At 38.3% G+C, this 26,938-nt stretch overlaps 1 protein-coding gene across 2 annotated transcripts in view; it reads right to left on the bottom strand.

Annotated features, from left to right (window-relative positions):
• The window catches only part of ADK (adenosine kinase), a 541,342-nt gene that overhangs the window by 239,650 nt on the left and 274,754 nt on the right, over positions 1-26,938 (bottom strand). For both annotated transcript variants that reach the window (XM_054034260.1, XM_054034261.1), the window contains exons 5-6: positions 14,959-15,131; positions 10,010-10,118 (exon numbers count right to left, since the gene is read on the bottom strand). In XM_054034260.1, the coding sequence (XP_053890235.1) occupies positions 10,010-10,118; positions 14,959-15,131 (282 nt within the window). The remainder of the gene's footprint in view (positions 1-10,009; positions 10,119-14,958; positions 15,132-26,938) is intronic.

The following is a 26,938-nucleotide window of genomic DNA, read 5'->3' as shown; positions in this document are numbered from 1 at the left end:
AAAAGCAATATATTTTTAAAAGGGAAATGCAATTACAACCATTATGTCAATGAAAATTACACGCTGGGTTTATCTCTGTAGGTATCTGTCAACTGCAAAACGTACACATCTTCAGAGTAATAATGATGTTTTATCATTTTAATTACAAACACTTTGAAAAAAATCCCTAAAGTGTACCAATTGAGGTGGTCTAAATTAACAGTAGCTTGATAGCCCAAGGGTAGCAAAAATAGATTGAACTACCAAATTTCATAGTAGTTATAGCAGCTGTCTTCTTGCCTCAGGGAACCTGGGTATTTAACAAAGCAGACAGCCTGGCAATGGCATCTGATTAGCAATGTGCGTATTGTTGGCTAGAATACTTGCAGCTCTATTGTTTCAGATTAGGAATTTGGAGAGTTGTGACATCATATAGCTCTTACAGTTCAGCTTCTGTATGTTGACTTACAGGTACTGTAAGTGTATCATGATAATTTCTCAGTTACAACTAGTTGTATAAGATGGGAACAGCTCTTTCTGTAGAATTGAAAATGATCAATGAAACAAGACAGGATTTAAATGTCAGATTCATTTTCCTATGAGAGAATAAAATTTTCTTTCTAAAAAAAAAAAGATCTGTTTACATTAAGTGCAAATTTGGGAGGGAGACTATTTCCAGGAAGAATGACCCAAATGAAGCCATCAAACTGTTAATTTTTTTAAACAATCTAATAAAATAAATCTGAATAATGGTAAAAACTCTGTTAGTTAACACACCTTATCTAAAAGTCCTCATCTTGGGGAACAACCTTAATGCAAACAGCAATATTACTTTGAGGTAACTGTCTGAACTTCATACTTCCAAAGAGAACCCCCATATGGCTCTTTCCCCCCTCACCTCATGCTTTAAGTACAGATCACAAATTATTGGTGCTTGTTGGCAGAGTTCAATCATTGAACTCACTGCAAATAGTCTACTTCAACTAGAAGTACATTCTTTTACTCTATCAAATCCATCTGAGGTAATAAGACTTGATGTTTTATTCAACAGAACTGAGGAAAATTGTTGCACAATAGGTTAATTCAAAATGGCAGCATAGAAAATGCATCTGTCAGTGGGGATCAAATTACAGGGCAAGCTCCTCTCAATGCTTAGAAAAACAAGTCTGCAGTTCTACAGATTATGTTCATGTGTGTGTTTAAAGGGGTGGGAAAGGAGCTAAATATCTGAGCTAACCTCCAATTAAAGTCAATCATAAAAACAGCCAATTTAATGAGTGCGGATTTCTTTGGGTAATTATAACACCAACCACTTTTTTCTCTTTTAAATCTGTAATTCTGCCTTCTTGTTATTGCTTGCTTTGTCATTAATCGCCTCAGGAACTTGATTTCCTAGCAACAGACTCTGCCACCAAACATTTGGCTCCTGTTCAACATTTTCTTTGTGAAAAATGGCACTGCTGTTGCTGTCTGGCTGTTGCAGCTAGACTGGCTGTGTAAGTGCTCTAATAATGCATTCTTAAAAATCACATGATAAGAGGAGCAATGACCGAGCTTCTAATTACTGTGCTGACTGTGCTGAAGAAGTTTATCTGCAATTTAAAGGCTACTGGGATGCAGGGAGGGTGGGGGAAGAGTGTGCATATTCCACATATAAACAAATAACATTGGTAACTTAAAGGTGAATATTTACAAATAAACATTTTTATTCTCTTTGTTACGTGGGCTCCTGTTAATTTGCTATTTGGGAAAAGGGTGGGTATCATTTCTGAAATACTGCTTGATGGATTTTTTTTTTCTCCACAAGATAAGAAGCAAACATCTTCACATACTGGACCACTGTGGATCGCAATTTGCAAAAATCCCCCAAAAGCAAACAGAACCTAACCCAGCTTTTTTCCAGTTAAATTATTTGAGAAGACAGTGACAAAGACATCTCTGTATAAAATCACATTCTGAGATGGCAGGGTGAGACTTCATTGTGTATCTTCACAATATGCAGTATGTATCATGGCATTACTTAATACATTGTGCTGAAAATTTACAAGCCCTTTGGTTCACATTTTGATCAAGTTTTCCTTTCTTTAAAGGGAGGGAAAAATTGTTTTTATTTCTCAATTGTTTATAAGACAGGAAATATTTGGGTACTGTGCTGCACACCTATGAATGATGTATGGATTTTCCTTTCTATACAGCTATAGGATCTGCTCATGGTAGATGGCACCCTCTTTCTTCCATAATTCCCAAAGTACAATCCTACAAAATGGTGGTTTTGGAAGTGACAAGATACAACGGGCCAGTGATGTAACATTATAATCGTCCACTGCTAGCTGTGGCCTCCTCTTTGAGATCAGACTAGAAGATAAGAATGGCTCCTTTCCAGCCTTCAAATCTATGAATTATTCCCAGAAATGCCATTTGGCAGCTGCAGATGTTTACGAAATGTTGTTGGAACATTATGGTTAAGAATATCAGTGGAGGCATGAATATTGTGCAGCTATCCACAGCTACAAATACTTAGTGGATATTTTGATTTCTGCCAGTCTCTGTGAGTGCCACTAGTTTCCCATGCATAGGGAAGCACCAGCACATCTCAAAATACCCATCACAATAGATCTTAAATGTATCATAATCATATCATTAAATTATAATAAAAATGGCTTAATTTAACATACCTTTGAAAGGAGGAGACAGCACAAAAGAAATTTCATTTATACTTATATTGTTAGAACAATCAGAATTTTTTCTCTAAGGCAGAATAACCAAAAAACATGTAAAAAGAACAAAATGCTGAGAAGTAGTATTTAAGCTGTGCTATACATTGCTGACATCAAGCTAAAGTTTTGACAAACTCATGTTGAAACCAGATAATTCCAGCATCAAGCCCATATACTACCTCAGTATTTCTCGGCTTAGATAAGTAGCCATTGTAGGAAAATAAATATAAAAATGACATTTTATATGTAAATAAATATACCATGGACTTTGGATATTTAAGAACTGTTTCCTCCAACAGGCAGGCATATTATACTGTATTGATTATCGCCGACTGCAAATACATGAGTTTCTGTCCTTCATACAGAATCTATAAAACAAAATACGTAATCTTGACAAGTGGTCACCATTAAAATTATACACTTGCTATTAGTTTATAAATATATAGAGGTACTGAAGTATTAAACTGTAATTTATTTAATTTAATGGGTATATTTTAACAGTATTACATATCATACACTCAAATAAAAATGGTTAAAACTCAAAAGCTACCTTTTTATTCAGTGTAGCATAAAATACATTTTGCTAAATTCTTTTTTAAGTGCATGCATATAATCTAAACAGATTTAGAAGATTTTATCCTTAAATACAATGTCACTGAAGGCCATCATCATAGGCTGCCAATAGTAGTGAATGGGAACCTGTTTCTCCAGTTTGTTTGCAGAGGAAAGAGTTAATACCTTTTGAACTGTTCTAAGAACCCCAATCCATTTCAGTTAAATAATCTGTGTCATCCAGATTCTTCGTATCAAAATACTGAAATAGTGTGTGTAAGCAACAGAGTTTATTGAAAATTTTATTTCAAACATTTTTATTTTTAATAAATAGAAAATGCCCTTTTTACCAAACCAATTGTGTTTGCCAAATTTCATTTTGGCTGAAGTGTTTGTTTATTTTTTATGAAAATTTTCAAAATGAAAAATTCGGAATGTTTTCAACAAATTTTGTTTTCATTGGAGAGGGAAAAGGTAAAGTAACTTTGTGCACCCCACCCTACTCCTGTCACCCACACCCCTTCACAATCAAACAAGGAGGGAAAAGTAAAAATATTTAAAGTTAGGGAGAAAAAAAATCCCTCATTTTGTTTTTTACTTCAGCCTTTTACAAATGGGGGGAAAGGAAGATAAGATGTGCAAGTGTTTTCCCACATATAAAACAAAATTTTTGTTGAAAAAAACAAGAAATTCACAGAAAATTTCTAACTTTTTTTTTTTCAAAAATACTTACTTTTTCTGAACAGCTGCAGTAATCAGTGTACAATGTTAGCACATTTCCAAGGAGTATGGGGTGCCATATGGTGGCATATCATCCTTCAAACAAGACAGTTGGGATCACTGAATATCTTTTAGATTCATACGAGTAAGCCTTCAGTGTTGTAAAATTTGAATGATTTACCATCACATGAAAATATATAGGAAAGTTTAGACTCTCATGGATAATGGTGAACTAGCATCTTATGAACAAACAGGTAGAGTGAAGTATGACACTGAGGTCTAGGCACCATCACCTCACATGAAAGCAGGATGTTACCTTGCAATTCTGAAGTGAACAAACCAAAAATTCATTTGAGCACAATTACAAGAATAGAAAAGTCTCACTGCTCTAGGTCTCCTTTCTTACTAATTCATAGGTACTGAGAAACATGAAAGTTTCAAGCGCTGCCAGTGCAAAGAACTGAGCATCAGAGGCATTAAACAGGCACCCATGCTAAAGGAGAAGCAAATATTGGTCCGGCTGTTACTTTGTGCATACAGTCCTGCAAGAAGCTGAGCCACATGATGACCTATCCTTTAATTGCCAATTGGCTACTCAAAAAGTTCTTGAAGACATTTAAATAGCAAAGATTTTAAAGAGACATCACTGAAATATATTGATATGTTAACTACTTATGTTAAACAATCTGTTCCATCTTGTATGCAGCTGTGACACTCTGAGTCAACGTCTTAGAACTGAAGAGCTCTAAGCTCGAAAGCTTGTCTCTCTCACCAACAAAAGTTGGTCCAATAAAAGATACCCAGCTTGTCTCTCTCTCCTAAGCACAAATTAAAAAGGTTTTTTTTTGTTTACAAGCCTTAACTTTAAAAAGTAATTCAAAGACATTCCCTCACCGACAATCTATTATTTTCCCTTTTATGGAAAGAGGCATTTGGATATTCTACTAATTGAGTGATCTGACTGGTTTAACATTCTTAAAAGCTGTGCAATTGTTCAACACTAAAAGCCACCACATTAATATGTGAGTTACTAAATAGAACACTAATGGTAATCAATCATGTAATTTCAACGTGCTCAGTAAGGGGCAACTGTTTATAAGCAGATGAACAACTAAGGGCAAAGCAAAGAAGATATTTCTAAGATTACAAAGATATAAGGTATAAATGCATTAACAGCAACAAGTTATGGTACTTCTCCTCCTCAATGCCTCCAACAGGAAACATTAAATTAACATGGGTACAGTTCTGAAGAGCAAATTGAGAAAGACTAACTGGGAGAAATAGGGATAGTTACCGTATATACTCGTTTATAAGCCGAATTTTTACTTACACCAGTTGCTGTCCCAGCCCATAAGGATAAGCAGCCGGTGCGCCGGGACACTTTGTTTACTTAGGTTTACCTCCGTGCCTGTGGATGCTCAAGATAAACAAACCATCTCGGCCCACCATCGGTTTATTCTGATGGCCCGGGAGCCAAAGTTTGCTGACCCCTGAATTATAGGGTCGGCTTATGAATGGGTTATAAAATTTTTTCCATTTTTATTTATCCATCCTGGGGGAGGTCGGCTTATAAATGAACCGGCTTATGATCGAGTATATACGGTAATTGGGACATGAGGAAAAATATGGCAACAGCATACAACACATTGGGAAAAGTTTATATTATTCTGTCTTCATGAGGAAGCAGAATCAATCATCAGAACTGAATTAAAATCCCACCTGGTTAACTGCAACTTGTAATAAAGACAAGCACTTCCTCCTTTCTCAATTTTTTGCCCATTGTCATTGGATAAGCAGAAAATTTGATGTCAATATATAATAGTGTTTACTGAATAACAGAGTTAAATAAAAAGTAAAAATCTGAATAAGACCCTCTTTTTCTGCTCTGGTCACCATCTCTCTTCAATAGGCAGCCCTTTTTTCCCCAGGAGATATTAATAAAGATTTTATTATATTAAATTCTGACTGTTTGGAATGTTTTTCAAATATAAGTGTCTAAATTAGGAACCTAAATAAGTATCTCTGACTTTCAGAAGTGTGAGCACCTGCAGTTCACAACAGGAATTGCGGATGGTCATCTAACAATCAGACCTCCTATTTAGATGCCTAAATAATCACAACAACAGTAGTGCATGTATTCAGTGTACCTGAAAAATCAGACCATTCAGGTGCCTAAATATAGACTTAGGTCACTCAAATTTGAAAATTTTAGCCACAATTTGTAAAAGTCATAAAAATCCAATCCCAAAAGAATGTACATATTGATAGAAGAAAACCACTAAGAAATATAAGTCTTATGTAAATAAAATCAGAGTTCAGGATATGGCCCATTAATGGACTACAGAAACAAACAGAGGTTTGATGTTTAGATTTGGCAGAACTCTTCACTTTCTTTTGAAATTAAACAGGAACTTTGAGGAAGAGAATGGACTGATAAGTGCTCCAGCATGAGCCCTGTCAGTGAACTGTAATTAGCCACCAGAAGTACAGCTGATCCAGAATGAAATGAGGATAAGAATCTGTAGGATACGGTGCCAATGGAAGAAACTGCTGTGTTGAATTAAGACTGGCGAGTGGAAGGGAGGGGTTTGAAGATACTCACCTGTAAAATATTATGAAAAATTGCTAAAATATGGAATTATTTCAAAGCTAAAAGAATTGATCATTCTTCAGTTTTCTTCTCTCTTTCCTTGACATCTTTTTCAGTTTTCCTAACTTTAGAGAATTGGTTCAACCTGGCCTACATCTTTCTTCAACCTATGGTTTTCAAGGTTCTCTTCTTTGGTAGTTTCTCTCCAATCTGTCTAGATGATCTTTTCACCAGATGGATAAAATGAATTTATTGTGTTCATATACGGTAACATAAATTCCCTCTCAGGGTTCTGCCATAGGTCCATTTTTTTGGGGGGGTGGGAGAGGGGTGACCTGTTCCCCCTCTATGAATTGATTAGATTTCAGGGCTGAGTTTCATCTGAATGCTGTTCTATTGAATGCTGCATTTGAAAAGGCATATGTATCTACTGTAGTAAGTATGTGTAGGGGACCACACAATATTTCAGTACTGTCCATCTTATAGGTCCTCTGAACCTATAAGATGGAATTGCTTGATATCCTCAGGACAAGGTTTTCATGCGTATATACTTCAGTAATAATATATTTGAATGCTTATTGGCTTTATGTCTTTTCTTTGGCCTATCGTAATCCAGTGTATGAACAGATTCTAAAGCTCCAAGGCCTTCTGTTCAATTCAATAGAATTGTATGGCATTTTTTATATTTAAGCTTTTGAGATGCCTCGGCTTTTTTGGAAGGAAATGGGCATTAAGATAGGATATTCAGGATCTCCTGATTCTGGTGAAAAAACAGTGGAGTGTTTGGGCATAAAAGATAGCATAGTATACCGGTTAAGCTGTCTTTATGGATAACTGAAAAGAGAGAAAGTGTGTTCTGTAAGCAAATGCTGCTATCTCAAAAACCTGGTAGAAACAACGTTATCTGAAAAATAGTCTTAATGGTTAAGAACTTTAAAGAGGTTCCTTCATAAAGTATTACAAAGAGTTTGCAACACTAGACTAAATGTTGAATGGATACTATGTTTAATAAAGTCAAAAGTTTTCTAGAGACCTTCAGAGGTACCTTGTATGGAGGATAAAGAAAGCTCTCAATAAGTCATTCAGTAAGAGCTCTAATATATACAGCTGTTGACCAAACAATGTCAGGTGGGAACTGGACAATTTTAGACTCTCTTTAAAAGGCTATCTAATTTTTTCAGGAAGTAGGGAGGGAATTAATTTTGACACATGAAAAACATTTCCTATTTTCAGAAATTTATTTCTCACGTCAAGAGCAGCAAATTCCAAAAGTACAAACGAAATTTTACTGGCCTATCCAGAAATAATGTGTGTCTCAAAATATTGCATTGTTTGAGTTTACCACGATTTCCCAGTCAGAAATGAATGATCTAGTACAAGTGGTCACAATGAGTCATCGAAGTTTGAGCTCAAATTCTGTGTCTCAGACCCAATGACAGCAGAAGATAGAAGATTTTCAGGAGACAATTAATGGCAGGGATCCAGAAGAAATGCCAAGAGATGAACCTTGTCAAGTACTGGGATGTTGCAACCATCAACAAAAAAGGATGGGGTTATAACTCCATTTTACAGTATAGCATCCAAGTTACTGGCTTGAGTGTGGCAGTACTGCACCTTTGTAGCGGTCATACGCAGTGGAGAACTGGACTGAGGGAAGAATGCAACAAAGACAGAGGAGAAAATGACGATTGGCCTCTTCTTGTCAGAATATTTCCGGGTCCCACTATCAACCTGGTGTTCCATGAATCTGACCTTCATTTTCAAATATCCAATATAATTTCCCAGCTCTTCACAGTTGTTAATTTTTCCATTGAAATCTATTCATATCTTCAGTTTTATTCTCAGTTTTGCAAGCTTATTCCGTAACTTTTGAGCTTCTTGGTCAATGAGGGTAATGAAGTCTGGATGGCCACCAGACTTCAGAAATTTCTCTTTAATATAAGTCCAAATCTGTATGGTAAATCAGCTCCTCAATGGGTGGTTGAGGTAAGGGCTTTAACACAGAAGATGAGCTTCTAAAACCAAAATGAAGTGTAGCGAAGTGTTGGACTTCTATACAACAAAATCCCTTTTTTCCCCTTATGTGATCTTCCCAATTTTCCCTGAACTATTTTAACTGAGAATAATTATTCCAAATCACACATTAAAAGATTCAGTGATAATTATATACAAGTATAAAATATAGAAAAGATACAGCTTAGTGCAGTATGTCTTTGGCTAACATTTGTCATTCTTCTTCATTTAACAATACTCAACTCTTGCTGCAATTTTTAGCCTTATAGCATTTAGCCCCAAGTCTGGCATTCAGAACAGACTACAGTATAATCATTTGAAATTTAAAACACAGTCCATTTTTAAAAGTATAAATTAAAAATTAGTAGGCTACTGAAGAAATACACATTCTTGAAATATATCTCAAATATGCAGCAGAAGCAATGGGATGTCTTTCGTTTGTATAATCTTCTCAGTGTAAGTATTTGTTTGACAGCTATAAAGGGGCAGCCTTGACCATACACAAGAATCAATAACAACCATGTAAAGCCTACAGCAGTGCACACTAACAGGCTGTAGGAGACATTAACACTAGTTGAAAGAAATAACTATTTTCAATGGACATGTTCCTCCTGGATAATCAATTTTTTACACCTCTTACCAGCTGTTCCCAAATAGCTCAGGTTGCGGAATGACAGCAGCTGTCATGCAGAAAGCATATATTATATGCATATTATGTGTTTTTAATCTATCATAGATGTTTTATACATTTGCTAATTGTCATTGGTCACATCAACAGAGAAAGATGAAAAATTCACCACTTATAGTTAGGCAGAATGTTAACTACACAAATACACTAATATGGTTTGATTAGTTCTGAAATTTAAAAAACAAACAAACAAGAAATAATATTTATTCTGAAAACTAATTGTGAACCTACTATTTTTCACTATTCCCCAAAGCTTGGTACCAGAAGTAAAATTTAGTGACTAAAATCATAGCTTGCCCCCTCTGCCCATATTCAAGAGACTTGTCATGATCATTGTTTCTGAAATATTAAGTTATAAGGTGCAATGGTAATTACTATGGAATAAATAGCAATTAAGATGGTTCACGCAAATAAACTCAAACTATTTGCGGTGAATAATTAGGCTAATATTGTTTATCTACAGAATCTATGCATCCTTCACAACAATTTGCCAGGAAATGTGAAATCACTTTCTTATGTCTTCCTGTGCTCATTTTAGGAATGCATATAAGTAAAGGTACATACAAGGATGTAAACTTCAAGGTAAACAAATCTGATCATGTTACAACAGAAGCAGACATTTTCTTTCTCAACATTCACAAAAGTTATCCTGCATCATATGCAAAATGGACACTGTAGTAGTTCAGTGTTACAGAAATCGAGTGCAGTAATCCACAAACATTTCACAACTTTAAAAAAAGCCAAACTTACTGCTATGTAATAAACTTTGGCCTTTTCCACCAGTTTCCAGTTCTTCTCCAGATCAAGATGTTTTTCCTTATTGTAACAATTGGCAGCAGCAAGGTGAGCTACAAGAGACCTAAAATGACCAAAGAAACAGATATTAGTTAGACACTTTTTCTTAACACTAGTACTGTTCTTCCCATCAGATACAAAGATTCTTTAAAAATACTTATATCTGAGGGTGTGAATGCTACCACAACGTAAAACAATTAAATAGTTCATGTAAAATATATGTACGTAACATGTATAATTATATACGGAGAGAAAAATCATACAAATGTGAGAAACATTTTTTAAAATCCATATTTACGGAGAAATCTATAAATGTATGTCATATACATATACAATTCCACTATGAAAAGATTTAACACAACCACTCCGAGGTAAAAAGACTTGCCCACGAACACACTATACACATGGGGAGAGTTCTGGCCCCTAGTTCCCCGCTCTAAGCACTAGACCCTTCTGCATATTTTAAAATAAAAATTGTTGTAAAGGGGAGAAAAAGCAAAACTTCCTTTCTATGGAAAAGAGAAATAAAAAACAGTGCATGCAGGGTTATTTTTTTCTATCAGAGATTTATGATACTAGGAACCACTTCTACTAATATGAATTAATTTGACATGAAATGACCCAAAACTCCAAAAACTACAGGGCAATAGGAGAAAGAATTGAGGCGAATATATTCTGCCAGATCATCATTCACTGAAGCAGAGGTATAATTTAAAAGGATAAGGAAGCATAAATAACCTTTTCCTCCACCTTTTAGTGGATTTGATTCAACCAAACTCTTGAAAATAGTTCTTGGATAAATAAGCTGAAAAGTCAAATTCACTTCTGTCTGCAGCTGAATAAACTATTAGTAGCACTGTGAGAAAGCAATTGCATGAAGGAAGAATGAAAAAACAGCTCTTAAGAATACATTTAAACGTATTTTTGAATTTTTGTGACGATAAAAGGAGCAAGATTAACTGATCTTGAAAGAGCAATGCTCTATTTATCCGCAGAACAGAGGGCAGGAGTAACACAAGCTTCCTCACATTCCCCTCCCCACTTCGCAAACCATGACCTGGCGGGATCACTTCCGGGGGCAGGGGCGGGGCGGGAGGTAGGGGCCTGAAACTCACTTTCTCAGCCCATTCAATCATTGGTCTATCTGCAGATACTGCCAGTTATTGCTAATTATGATTTGTGTGTGTGTGGCTATGTCTACACTGCAATGTAAGCCTGTGTTTGAACCTGGGCTCCAGGCTAACCCCCACTGTGTCTACACTCCAATGGTGCTAATCCGGGGTTCAGACCCAGGGTCCCAGGACCCTGCAGGGCTAAAGGGTCCACGTTCGAGACAAGCTGGGACCCAGAGGTGAGCCCTATTGCTTTGCAGCGAAGATGCAGCTCCACTTGACTCAGGTCCCAGGCAAGGTTGCCAACTTTCTATTTGCAGAAAACTGAACACCTTTGCCCTGCCCTCTGCCCCATCTCTTTCCGGAGATCCCGCCCACTGCTCACTCCATCCACCCTCTGTCGCTCACTCTCCCCCACCCTCGCTCACGTGCTCATTTTAACTGGGCTGGGGCAGAGGGTTGGGGTGCAAGAAGGGGTAAAGGCTCCAGCTGGGGCTTGAGATGACAGGTTTGGGGTACAGGAGGGGGCTCCGAGATGGGGGGGGAAGGGGTTCAGGGCGCAGGAGACGGTTCCAGGCTGGGGCAGAGGGCTCTCACTGGGGACGCAGGCTCTGAGGTGGAGCTGGAGATGAGAAGTTTGGGGTGCAGAAAACCGGATGCCTGGCAACCCTAGTCCCAGGCATCATCCAGAAGTATTCTACAATTCTATGGGAAGAACTCTCTATCCCAACAATCTGCAATCAATTTTATCCCCTTTGCAAACAGCAATCCACATCCCCTTTGCAAAGAGCAGCAGCTCAACTCAGATCAGCGTTAACCAATTCTTTTCTGATCAGCAATCCGCAAGCATACTATCAGAGAGCATTCTGGGTTTCCAAGGGCAAGTGAACCAATCAAGCCTTTTGCAAAGCAAGCTGCTTCTTGATAATGTGCAGGGCAGGCAGTAAAGTTTTCCCAAAGTGTGCCATGGTCCTAGGCCTAGAGAGCCACATATTGGGGTTGTGGGGGGGTGCTAGGGACTCTGAGAAAAGGTTACTTTGTTCAGCAGACTCCACTGAAGCTAACTAATGCCACTGAATAAAAATTTAACAGTTTCAGAAAAATATATCAGTTGCTATTCCAGATGAGACAACAGTCCTGTTTTAAAGCCAATTCATTTCTATAGACAACATTTGTCTCTAATGGGATTACCTTTTATTAGTTTGTCCTCCTAAGAAAGGAAAGTGACTCTGCAACAGAGTGTTTTGCTTTACAAACCAAACCAGGGCTAATTCTGCATAGTTGGAATCTGGACTAATTACTATTTTCCCTTTAGGAAATCAATACATTTACAATTCATTTTACTGTTTGCAGGTGCTAAGATTTTTGATCCATTAATTAGTGCTGACATAATTAAGACTGGAAATAGACATAAATACACTTTAAATTGTCTTGAAGGAGAGAAATACTGAAGCTGAAACTTACTGTATATACTCATTCATTAGTCCGTTCGTTTATAAGCCAACCCCCCAAGATGGTTAGGCAAAAATAGCCAAAACTGTTTTTAAAGTTTTTAAGGTCAGGCTTGACAAAGCCCTGGCTGGGATGATTTAGTTGGGAATTGGTCCTGCTTTGAGCAGGGGTTTGGATTAGATGACCTCCTGAGGACCCTTCCAACCCTGATATTCTATGATTCTATGATCAAATCTAGACATTCTTCTGCCTACTTATTCATAAAAGCATGAACTAGGTTGAACTGATCTCTATCCTGTACAATTATAGCATAAGATAGATAATTGTGATGCTGGCAGACCAGGTGCCAACTCTTGCCAAGGCTTCAGGCCTCAGCCAAGCACTGACAAATTTGTTGCTAGAAACCAATCTGTTTCACCTGTGTGTTAGGATGATTAAGATGGTTATTGAACTTACAACTTGTTTAGTTTTAGACTATATGAAATGCTTGTAAATTGCTGTATGCATTAATATCACTTATAATTTCTTTATCACATGCTATAAGATAATATTTAATTTTTTACTTTATTACTGTAAAAAGGGATTGTCTCTTGCTCATCAAGAAGGCCTATCAAAACTAAATGGGCCTTTGTGAGACATCACATATTTGTTAACTGTCCCTTCACTCCCATGAATAGGCTATGTGCAAAAGAGCTCGTCCCATCAGCTTGAATTCTGGAAGAAGGAAATAAAAGTAGCTGACAATAATATTTTTGATCTCTTTTGCTGTTTGGACTCTCACATGGCTGGAGCTACCAAACACAAGCAGGCATCCCTAGGGTCAAGCTGGGTTAGCTCTAAAAGACATTCAGAGCTGACATTACTACAGTTCTGTCACCTTTTAAAACCACTGACTGTAACTCGTGTGTGTATATATGTGTGTGCCTACTTTAATCTTGTAATAACTCTCATTTCTTTTTCCTAGTTAATAAATCTTTAATTAGTTTATTATAGGATTGTCTACAAGCATTATTTTTAGCAAGAGGTCTAAGGTACAAATTGACCTGAGGTAAGTAACTGGTCTCTTGGGACTTGAAGGAACCTGAACCTTTTGTGATCTTTGGTATATAGCAATCATCACTAAGTCCAGCTTGCCTGGGTGGCAAGATAGACTGGAATGCCCAGGGGAACGGTCTGTGACTCCATAGGAAGACTGTTATAGTGCTTTAGGCGTTCACAATTGTTACTGGATTGGTGAAATCTAATTATAGACCATACAATGGGTTTGGGGTCTCTGCCCTGCTTCTTGACAGTCTGCCCTGAGGTTGGCACTCATGGTCGTGAGTCACTCCAGAAAGCATGACAGACATCTCAAGTCTTCAGCAACCATCATTAAAAATCAGCACGTGTCAACAACAGTAAAGAGGAAACCTTTTTGTGCAGAGAAAATAAAAAGAAGGAACATGCTCAGAACGAGCTACTGTATCTTCATTCTCTTCTTCAAAACTCTTCGTTTTTATTGGTTGTATTGCAGTAGCACCCAAAATGCTCCAATCATGATGAGAGTCCAATAGCACAATGTTTTGTACAACCAAACCGGAATTTATGGTCCCTGTCATGAGGCACTTACTATTTAATTAAGACAAGATGAGACAAATGAGCGTGCCATGAGTGTGAAACTTCAATGATATGCACATTAGTTAAAAATAACAAATAAAAATCTCAAATACAAATAAAACATATAGCAGTGGATAGTTCAATGTTATGCTTATTCTAATTATTCAGTCACAATTTCCGGACATCATTCATTGTCTCACTCACCTCTGTTGAGTTACAGTTCTCATATTAACTTGTGAACATCAGTGACAAAAAAAAAATCTCACTTTTCATCCTTTCATATAGTGACAGCACTGGACTGATTAACTAGTATATACCCTCTTTAAATACACTAATTACATTAATATTTTTCATCACTCATAGTGATGTGCCAATCAACTTTCATCTACAATTAACAGACAAACTTTGAGATTATCTACTGCCTTCCAAGGTTTTCCTGTACACAGTCCTTTGTCTAGAACAACAGAGTTTAAGGCTCAATAGCAAGAAGCTACTGTCGATTATTATACTAACACCCTTCCATTATCATGCACCCTATAAACTCAGAACATGAAACAAAAATAGAAGAGCCAGCCTGCCTCAACTTCCCAAATAAATGTTGTTGTTAATACTGCATCTTTATTGTGTATTACATTTTCAAGGTCAAATATTGAAAATATATTCCAAATCAAAAGGTAGACTTCTATTTTATCTGCACTCATATCATTCAAGAACAAGAAAAACTTCTAGGGAAAGACATCTGACCTGTTGTCACCAGTGATGCAGGCAGCACAAGTTCCTGTTGGCTCGTCACTCTGCTCATAGTAATGAGCATCCACGTGAGCTTCCTCAGTTTTCTTCTTCAGGATTGCACCAAATTTGTCTGTTCCAATGCACCCAAAGAAAGTTGCTGCCTTGTAAGGGGTCTCGATCATCCACTGCCGATGGAAGAAAAAAATACAAATAACTGAGAATGCTTGATATATATTTTTTCACCTCTTCTCTCTCTCAACCTTTCTAAGACATGGCACATGCTCTGTGCCATAGGTTTTTTTGAAAAGTATTAGATACATTAACTCAGAAAAGGTTAATAAAGGATTCACATAGAATAATGTTGAAGGTTTAATAGTTCAAAATTAAAGTAAAATTCATGAGTCCTTCTGATACTGTATTCAAATATAATGACGTACTGTACAAAAAAAATCACTTGCCTGTCAGATAAGATACATCAGTAAATCTGTGTTCCCTCAAAAGAACTAAGAGGGATTTTGTGTGTTTTTTTTTAAAAATGGTAATTGCAAAACAGAAGAAAACAAAACACAGACAAACAGAAGAGCAAAACAGAGGAAGAGAGTACATTTGAAAAAAATAGAAAGTCTACAATGTTCACAACATAGATTTTAAAAATGCAACTAGCATTGAAAATAACCCTTTGTATTTAACAGTTATATGCAAAATAAGGGAATTATCCTAGCCACACGGGTAAATGCTATGTAAAAATCTCTGTCCTGAACTTTACTCAGAGCAATTCTGCAAATTGATTTTTAAATAAAGAGTATAGCTGTGTAGTGCTTCTAAACTGTTGGGTTATTTCATAGAACTTCTCTTTACAAAAGAAGGACAGATATAATATCAATCAACTGTAACTGATTCTGTGTTGTGTGCTAAAATGGGAAAAATAAAATTCAACCACAAGATAAAACTGGTAGTGACCTAAAAAAATAATCAATGTCATGAAGAAACAGTACAAAACTCTACCCTGGCAGTCATGAGTCAACCAACTGAAGTCATTATAATTCCCCCTACTTAAAATCAGTAAGCTTATCCACTCAATCTACAGAATGAATTAAAGGCAACATGAATTTACTGCATGCTAAAACCCCACTTATAATTGTTTCCTAATCGAGATCTAAATACATGATAATGTCTCCATTACAAATCAGCATTAGTGGAATCTGTGGGTTGTAGAAAGTTCAAGTAACTGAGCTGGAAATACATTCTTAGTCATGTCTCCATTATTATTCAGTTCCAGAGGAAAAAAGGGCTTTATTCACACACAAAAAGGCTTCACTAATTAGGAAAAAGTGGACAAAACTGAAAATGCGATATCTTTATTGGAGCAACGGAAGTTTTTCACACACAAAAACGTATATTTGATGAGCTATGCAGACCTATTTGTTGTTATTCTAAATTAATAAAGAAAGTAACTGAACCTCTACAGAATAAGGAATTTTTATGTAAGAGATTGAGGTGTTACAGAGAATACTTTATAAAACCAATAGTTGAACTCTTTCTACTGTCTTTGAAGGCAAGGAGAAGCAGAACAGATTATTTTATAAGATTAAGAATGCTATACGCTCCTTTATGGAATGCAGGGAACAAGTTTCAATGTTGATAAGAGAAGACAGGTTCAAATCTTGTGTTCTCTGCCAAAAAATGTGACTTACTCTCACAGATTACTAGAATTTGCAGGGTATACTACGGACAGCACTTAAAACATCAGCTCTACATGAACCCTGCTAATCCCTCAAAAATCCCTGTGGAATTTCACAAACTGCCCCCCTGGGGATCTAACACATTTTAGCAAATGACACATCTGTTTTTTCATCCTTATATACCATCTGATCAAAATCGGAGCATCAATAACACTTCATGTACTATATCATAGATCTTTATGAAAAAGTATTTATGCTACAATGCCACAATTTTGACTGTGTGTAGCAGCTCAACTGAGCTTAAACATGCAACTTGCCATCAAATATTCAAGTCAAGGCCGGCCTTGGCAGGCAGGTGATCAGAGTGGTCGCACTGAGGACCAATTTCCAAGGATGTCAAATCAGAATTAGGGGGAGCTGCATCATTCTCTCTCACTCCTGGTAGATCTGTTTGGGAGGCGGTCAAAAACGTTTTCTGGACTGGGTGGCTGAACACTTAGGTCCTGCATGGATTCAAGTCTACACCAGTCTTCATTTTAAGTATAGGTGTCCTGATGTATCAGAAATAAAGGTTACTTACTGAAGCGCTTTGAGATGAGTCTCTGTGCATTCCTGTTACTGAGAGATGTGCCCATGATACAGCAGGCATAGATTCTTCAGGTACCACTGCTGAGGTGCCTGCGCACACCTCTGAACATTCCAGATGCATGCCTATGAAAAGGGGGTGGAGCATGCTCACTGCCTCAGTTCCTTCCACCTGAACTTCAAAGCCTGGCACAGCAACAGAACTCTGAGGAAGAGGGGACAGCGGACTGGCAGCGTGACTGGGCAGAGGCTTGTCCAAAAAACTCCACATACTGAAAGGTTTCTTCTTTGAGTGACCTTTGCACATTTCCACTTTGGGGAGTTCAACTAGTCGTGATATTCCTCTCCAAAATGGTGGGTTGAGGAGTGCTAGTTAAATAAGGATTGCAATATTACTTTGCCTTTGTGTCAGATTTTACACAAGTTGAAAGAGTAAATCTTAGTAAACCTATGTACTGAGTGCCATGTCATAGGTCTGCCAAGAATATGTCTATGGCATACAATTAAGGTGATCTTGTCCCTATTGGAATGAGCCAGCATAAGAACACTGCTAAATTATAATACTCTTCCAACGTAAAGCCAGATGCATTTGGATGGGTGTTGGGCAGTGATGAAGTTTCCCTAATAGTTATCCCTATAGGCCAGTAGTTCTCAACCTGTGGTCCTGAGCCTGTGGGCCACTTGCAACCCAATCAGCACACAGCCGGGACCCATGTGACATTTTCAGGGACATACAGGAAGTATACATATATATTGTGTGGATGCGACCCACATAACAAACACATAGAGAGCTGCATATGTGGCTCACACTGGTAAATAGGTTGAGACCACTACTATAGGCAATGAAAAACATGGGTGATTTTCTGGATTCTTTGGATCTACTGAAATCGATGATTCACATTTAATTAATGTAACTGAGCTTTTTTTCAATGGGAAGTGGTCTTGGAAAGAATGCTGACAGATTTATTGCCGGAGTCTCATAATAATCATTTAGCACTTTGGGAAAGATGAAGGTGAAGGAAAATTTCATCCTCATGAAATACTGTAAAATGAAGGTCAGCCATAAGAGCCTGAAGCTCACTGACCCTTCCTGCAAATGTTATGACAACAAAGAATGCTGTTTTCACAGAGAAATTAAATAGAAAGTAATTGTCCATTGGTTTCAAGGAGGGCTTCAATAACCCTATGAGGTCTAAGTTCAGGTCCCAAGTTGGTGTTGGGTCTTTCACTGTAGAGTGACTGAACATACGCTTGCTGTCTTCTTCTAGATCAAGGGTCCCCAAACTTTTCACGGTCGTGCCCCCCGCCCACCCTGTCCATGACACCCCCATTCCAGGAACCAGGCTGCGGCTGGGGTGGGGGATTGGAGTAAGGGGCCGAGGCTGTGGCTGCAGCTGGGGGCGGGTCTGGGGCCAGGAACAAAGTTGTGGCCAGGGGTGAGAGCAGAACTGCAGCTGGGGATGGAAGCAGAAGCCGTGGCCGGGGTCCAAGGCTTTGTTCAGGGGGGCGCTTGGGGCCAAAGCAAGGCTGGTGGCGCTCCCTCCCTGGGTCCCATTGCACCCCCCCGAACAGTCATCTATGCCCCATAGTTTGGGGACCTCTGTACTAGATGATGAGCGGAAAGAGCTCCTATATACATTACTAGAGAGCATAGGGACAAGGTACTGGAGAGAAAAATTTTTCTATGATTGATGATATTGGGACTGAAATTGGAGTGATAATATTGTTTGTTTGTCCCCAGCAAAAGACTTTTCCAATTGTGTAAGTAACAAGCAGGAGAAGATTATTTCTTGTAATTCATCAGGAACTCATGAACTTGATTTTGAGCAGCATGGTCCTGGAACAGTCAAAGTCCCATGGCCCAAGCAGCAAGGTGAACAGACTCTGGGTTGGATGCTGGATCTATCTGTTCTTCTCAAACAATAATTCCAGTGAAATTCGTAAGAACCAAGACATTTGAAGCAACTCAGAATACCTATCATGCTGATACAATAAGTATTATTCTGGCATTTTCTCCTCTGATTTTCCAAAGACTCCTTGATATGAAGGGAATGGGAGGGGGGGAAAGGTGCAGAGGTGGGTTCTTCTGTAGTCCAGGAGAAAAACATCTTTTATGGAATTATTTTCTAGGCCGCCTGATGAGGAGAATCTTTTGCATTTGGTGTCCAGACTAAGGTCTTTCGCTGGACACCCCCACTGTGGAAAATCCAGTCTAGTACTTACCATTTCACAGACCACTTATTTGGTTTTGAAGATTTTGGTTGAGCTGGCACATAAGGGTACTGTCTCTTCCTGCAAGATGGAAAACCACCTGCTAAACATGATAAATACAGTTCCTAATGAACAACTGCTACTTTGCAGAATTGCTTGGAATCAACTCCCTCGTTGCTTAGTACATATGATCACAGACTATGCGATCTTCTTGAATCTTGAGGAAGAAGGATCGAGGGCCCCTCTCTCTAGTAGGGATGTAAAATGTTAACCGATTAAATGGTAAGCATTAGTCTTACTGGTTAACCCGCCTTAAACGTTAACTCCTGCGCCAGCTGGATCGGACCCAGCCAGCACCACCGCCGGCCGGATCGGGCCCAGCCACTTAATCAGTTAACCGTTTAAACAAAATATTTTTAATCGTTTTAACGGTTAGCTTTTTAAATGCTATTCACATTCCTACTCACTACCCACTGCTCCAAGATGTTTATGTGTAACTTTCCCAAACATCTCTGGATCCTGTGCCCTTTATTATTCCCCTAAATTCCATAGAGAGTTCTTCTATTGCTCCCAACTGCGGGAAGGATTGCACTTTGTCTTTTACCACTGTCTTGTAAGAAGGAACCTTGAAAACATATGGGGAAGTGTCACAGAGTCAAATTAGATTACAGTCTTTTCTGAATGACCTCTAGAGCTCAATGACCCATAGCAATTCCTCTTCATGCCACGTGTAACAGAGACTATTATTCTCTAAAAGTAGGGAAAAGGGAAACAAAGTTGTGTTTAAGATTGGTTTGTGGCTCTCAAATATCCCATATGGCCTGAATTCTCCAGAATGAGGATGCTGGGTTGAAAGATGAACCAGATCATATCTCTTTAGGCTTCATTTGAAAGGCTTTCCTCTGCTGTTGTTGGTATGGCCACCTGAGAGGAGGGTATAAACAGCACAGGGTACTACTGTCTGATACTGGTAAGCAGTGCCTCCATTTCTGAGGCAAAGAAAAATCCAGAGATTGAGCAATTGAACTGGTTTTCCTCAGCTTCTCCATTGTGAAGAGACCTTTGCCAGCAGAAGGAAGGTCTTCTGCTCTTGGGTCTCAGCAGATAATCCTAAAGACTTTACACAGGAATGTCATCTTGAGGAGAAAGCTGAAAAGACAGATCTAGAAACCGAGCCTAAATAGTCAACTGGTGCTTTCAGACTGCACCAACAGCTCTTCAGAGTTACAGCAACAGCAAGTTTACTCTAATCCTCAGACAGTTTCTGAGCAAATAGTCATCTTGTCCCTTAAACGGTATTGGTATCTGGGAAATATTAATATTGGCTATCCTGGTGACCAAAGAGGCTGATAAATATATCTTTTTGTCAATGCAATCCATCTTTTGATCTTTATCAACCAGTGCAGACTGAGCTCTTGAATCTTTCTGAAGCTGAAGCTACTAGCATACTTACATATTAAAGCTGAAGAGAGGCTGGAAATTCTCCTCATGCTAGCAACATCACCATGAAGCATCTGAAGCCTTCTCCTTAGAGCAATGTTCCTTCTAAGCAGAAGGAGTTTCAGCACTTCACTTTTGAATCTTGGGTTCTTAGAAACTGATGTACTTGGCTAGGAAACATTGTATCCCTGCGCTCTGAAGTAACTTCCAAATTAGTAAATGGAATCTTAGTCACTAAATCCAACATGATTTTCTTTGCTCCAAATCCAGAAATAGGGGTCAATAGGGATCCTGGAGCTGATTTCTTAGAACCTGCTTGGAACAGGAGACTGTTTCTTAGGGCCTTGCACAAAACCCAAAGATCCTACTGGGTTAAAACCTGCAGACCTGGCTGCTAGGACCTCTGAATGAAAGAAGGGCTGAAAAGGATTCTCTCTCCTCTTCCTAGTCCATGGGTTGAAGGACACAGAAAATACTGAGATGGGAAATGTGTATCACAAAGACATGTGAGGCCCTGAACGTAGGAATCTGAAGCATGGAATGCCCTTGGAAGCACGCTGTTTGAACCCTGACCTCTTTACTGTGCAATCTGCCATATCTGATCCTGACAGAACTGCAAATCACACCTGTGAGCACAGAGAGCTTGACAACCATAAAACTAGCTAATATATTACCTGTTTACTAAAACTTAACATTAACTATCTTACCCACCACTTACAATTTTTTAATAAATCAACAGAAAGTCTGACAAAGGTCAATGGAGACAGGCTAGAAGTTTCAGGTCTGTCCACAATTGCACGTGAAAAGAATTGCGGAGGAGGTTGGAGCGCCCCTTCCCCTCTTATAACCTCATCAGCAAAATATTCAGACCAAAGGAGTCCCAAAAGGCACCACTTTCAGATTGTTTCACCAGCCTGCTGCACCCTGGGCATCTCTCTCAATAGTGAGAATATGGAGAGTCCATTTGAAAATAATTTGTTATGACCACTTTAAATGGAAGGATATAGGAAGGAGGTTAATCACAACTCAGCTTAGAAGACCATTAATGTAAGGAAAAAATGGAAGTAAAACCTAAACCATTATATGAACCTGGCAAAAACATATGCACACATTGAATACTCTTCGTATAAAAGAAAAATACTGATATCATTATTCTAAATGACTTAACTCACTTATATTTCTTGTCAGTGATGCGAGAGTACATCTGAAACACAATCCGAAGTCAACATTTGGTTAATATTGTACCTTTTTTCAGATCTTTATTTAGAAAGCATTGTTTCAAGAAGCCACAATATACAATACTGAGTCCTAGCAAATAGGAGAGACTGCAAGTTTTGTGCCATTCAAAAAACTGCACATTGTACTTTGTTTTTGCTTGCTACCTTTACACTAAACTACATTCCTAGACTATTATGGCCTCACATCATGTGATGGTCAGTATGAAGAAAAATCTCAAAGCAAAAACAGAGACTTGTCTTTGTTTGCATACACAAGCCTGAGAAACAGAGTACAATGTACTGTATGGTAATTGCTGCACCATTAATTGAAGCTGCCAAATCTTGCACGAGGAAGCAATATTGTTAAAATGTCTACCACCACCTTCAAGCAACTTCCAGTCAAATGAGTTAATAGTGATAACTGTTCTTGAGGCGAAAAGAATAGTTAAAGCCATGCATCTGAGACCAATACCTTCTTCACCAAAAGTCCACTAGAGATACTTCATTCTAGATGTATTTAAAACACAAAACATAAAATCTCCTAACAAGAAATCCACAATACCAAGTACTGTTAAGTGATACTGATACATTAACCATTTTTCATTCTATCCCCCTTACTGTCTGCCTATGACCTGTTGTCCATTGATTGTGTTTTTGATCTGACTTTAGATTGTAAGCCTCTTGCACCACAGAACATGTGCTTTTAATTGTCTCTAAAGTGCCAGGCCCACCTATGCAGCTAGTATATAAATATAATCCATTCTAAATATATTCCTTTGCACTATATTTAAAGGGAGAAAATATACCTATATTTATAAGTGAGATGCAATGAAGGAAAAATCTTTGTGTGTTTCAATGTGTGTTATTAAATGTCATAGAAAATTGTAACTCTACTGTGCCCTAAATTTTGCCAATAGGCAGTGGTCTCTAAGGGGCTACCTATTAACTATGGGCAAACCCAGCAAAATTTGTTCTGGGCATGCCACTTCTTCATCAACTACACTGGACACTGTGGCAGGTGTGGCATAGAAGTTGACTGCCAACTCTATGTCCATTTTGGACTCTTCCATGCTGGGGAAATCCCCACTTAGAGAGATGAGCTGCTTTCCAATCCCTTTGTGCCACCAGAGCACAGAAAAAGGGGCCAGGTTGCACTTCAGGATGTCTATGGTTTACCTTTTCACATGTGACTATTGATTTTGGGAACCTCAGGCTTTAGTTGCCCAATCTGAAATATCTTAAAGGAGTACACAATTCCAAGGGCATGTGCTCAGAACTTTCTGAAAAATCACCCCTTTTAGCCAGCTATCCAAAGCCCTTTGTAGAGCAAGGACCAGTATATGGCGTTTACAGTGTATACCACTGTTCATTAAGGACAGCTGAAAGAGCTTTATTAACATAAACTAAACTACTTGAGAGAATTAACTTTTAGACTCTTTACTGATAGGTTAAGAGATGCAAAGATGTTAAGTGACATGCCCAAAGTCACATGGCAAGTGTGTAGCAAAGCAGTGACTATAAGACAGGAATAAAGCTAGTCCTAGTGCAGAGGTTCTCAAACTGTGGTCCACAAGCTCCATTCAGGTGGTCCGCTGATAGTTCTCTCTAATGTGCGCGCCTGGGTGGCCGCACAAGAGAGAATGACGGGCCACCCACCTAATTAGTGGACTAGTGCAGGCGTGGCTCCACTAATTAGGTGCCTGGACCCTGGAGAAGACGCACATGTCAGGTGAGGTGGTGGCCTTGGGGGGAATAAGGAGTAGGAGGGAGGAGGCAGTGGAGTGAGAAGAGGGGGTGGAGGGAATTTGGGACATGCAGGGCTGCAGTGGCCAGAGAAAGAGGCGACTTTCCCCAGCTCCAGGACTGCGGCTGCTGGGGAGAGATGACCCGCCTTTCCAGCCTCAGCTCTGTGGCTGCTGTGGTGGGGGAGAGAGGGAGACACCCCCTCCTTCCCAGTCCCAGCTTCGGGGCTTCCACGGCAGAGAAGAGAGGGAGAGACCCCCTCTTTCCCAGCCCCAGCTCGAGTGCTGCTGTGGCAGGGGAGAGAGGGCACATCCATCACATTAGAAAGGTAAGACTACTGATATTAAAATATATGAGTTGTGTGCTTTTATTTTTAGATCATAAAAAGCTAATTATTATTAAGGGGTTTTTTTATATAGCACTTTTATCAAAATCGCTTTACAATAGTTAGCTAACGGTACAAATAACATTTGGAAAGATCATTAAGTGGTCTGCCGAGACCCTCAGCAATTTTCAAGTGGTCCGTGAAAAAAAAAGTTTGAGAACCACTGATGTAGTGTAATTGCAAACTATAGAATGTATCTGCTGTTACTGGAAGAAGTGTGATATAAAGATGAGAGAATAAGGCTAGACTTCAGAGTTCTGAGGTGTATTACCAGTTGTGGCATAGATTCACTATTTGGCCATCAGCATGTTGCAATCTGTGCATGCTTCAGCTCACCCCTTGTACAATAGGTATAATACCTGTTCCATGGGGACATTGCGAGGTGTGATAACTGTTTGCAAAATGCTTTCAAATTTTCCAATGAAAGGCACTGTGTAAGTACAAAGTAGTTAAATGACTATTAACCTGACAATATAGGGGTATCATGGCTGCCAAATGCGAATATGATTTAGTGTAGGATTTCTTTGTGACAGATTAAAATGATACAGAATATATGAAAAAGCACACCTATAACCCCAGAAAAGTCTTCACTTTTCAGAATTCAAGAATGTCTCATGTTTGCACCTCCAGTAAATGCTGTGCAGTCTGAATCAACACACACCAAACACCTGAATCACACCAAAAGAGTTTAGGAGTAAAAAGATCTCCATTGCTCTCTGTAGCGTTGATTTCATAAAGAGCATTACTCCCTCATACTGTAAACATCTGCCTCTCAACTTCTATCAGCAACAGTATCAAAAACAGATGGCAAAGGTCAAGTCAAAGTTTATTGACTCTGATGAACTTTGACAGCCTCTATTAAATTACTTCTTCCCTTAAGGTGTATGTGATCAAAGCAGCAGAGAGATTTTCACTCAGTCACATAACAAGCTATTTGTTGAGACTGAAACATCTGGTCAATATCTCCTAACACTGCAATTTCATGCACAGTTAGCAATAGGGTACATTTCTTCTCTTCTTCTTACAGGGTCCATAAGGGTGGCACATATGGCTGATCATTTCATTCAAAACGGATTCAATTTGAGGCATTACATACAATTGTCTCTATGCTTTATGGTGTTTTAAGTCTACCTGCCATCGTTTTCCATCATCATTGCTGTTTGCTGTACGCTTCTGCTATAAAAGCCTGCAAGTATGACAGAGCACTTAAAGCTTAACAGCCTTTGACTACTGGAGTTAGAAAGCATTTAAGGCAACAGAGTCTTTAAAGTGGCAGGTCTTCATCTGTTGTCAAAAACTCCCGATACATTAAACTATTTACCATTTAGTAAAGCTCAAGCAACATAGTTTGTAAAAGTAATTTTTGTTGTCAAATCAAAGCCCTCACTTATGCGTGCATAAACTATTAGAGATCATTCTTTTGACTAATCTGTAAGTTATTATACATTTTCATAAACATAATCTAATATACAATTTACATTTCATTTAGAAAGAATGTGTGACAATTATACGAACTTGGCAAATGATAATCCTACTCCTGAACTGGAAAGAGCAGAAAGACATTGCAATTTTATCAATCCCATATGCCGAAAATGTTCCTCTTTAAATTCATGTATCTTTGTTGCCACAGCAACAAGTTGCAGATCACAGATAAAACATTTTACTGTACTAAGTCTGAACTCACAATCCAGCTCTTCTTTTGCAACTCCACCCAGCCTAGCCATTTAAAAATAACAACAACAACAGATTTTGTTGGGTGGGGAGGGATTATAAAAAAACTAGTTTCTAATTTCTGGTGTATTTTTCTTCCATGCCCAAGAGAGTGAAGGCAGTGAGGATGCTGTCCAGTTTAAGCATTTTTTTAATCACTGCTTAACAATAACTATATTTTAAAATAATCAGTCTCCTTTAAGAAAAAGTCTTCAGGTTTTTTTTATACACAGAGTTTACAATAAAACAAGATTTGGAGGACATTGTGAAAAACGGATGCATGTTTAGTCCTCTGGGCTCTCTGACACTTTTCACAAGCATTTTATTTGCATATTTAAAAACTAATGCTGATCTGCCTCAATTGTGCCCCCACCTAAAAGAACTTACCATCTGAAGTGGATGATTTACGATGGCTTACGCTACCCAAATAAACAAAAAAGTAATGTGTGACTGGTCCAATGTTGCCCTCACTCTTATCAGTGCAAGAGAGCACTGGTTTGTTCACTGTTAGATTAACAGACATATTTTTTGTAAAACTGACAGATGAAACATGAATAGTTTAGAAAAATAAGCAACATCTTACATTCCACAAGAAAAAGAATCTCCAGATGGCACACGAATTTTGAGGCCTTCAGTATAACTGGCCATTTAAGAAAAAATTCACATTATGCTACAGAGCTTTTGTGGTTAGCAGTCTACTGTGTAGTTATTTTGTAAACCAACCATGACCAATCAGAAAGGCACTGGGTTTACATTCAAATCCAGTATTTCAATATATTTATCAATATTAAAATATTTTTCTATTTCTCATTTTTCTACACAAACATAATAAACCTTCACACTGATGAGACTGAATTAAATCTCCATAATCGTGTAAATTAAACTTCAAAATAAGATGCTAAAATCATGATCAATACTAGGTAGTTAGGGAAGAAATTCTATAGTTTTCCCCCAACTAATCAAAAAAGAAAAATCAAGTGCAGGACCTCTGAACTAGAATTGTAATGTCGCAAGTTTCA

Source organism: Malaclemys terrapin, chromosome 7, assembly GCF_027887155.1.
Source record: "Malaclemys terrapin pileata isolate rMalTer1 chromosome 7, rMalTer1.hap1, whole genome shotgun sequence".
NCBI lineage: Eukaryota > Metazoa > Chordata > Testudines > Emydidae > Malaclemys > Malaclemys terrapin.
The sequence above is the reverse complement of the archived record's forward strand: the minus strand, read 5'-3'. Positions and strand labels throughout refer to the sequence as shown.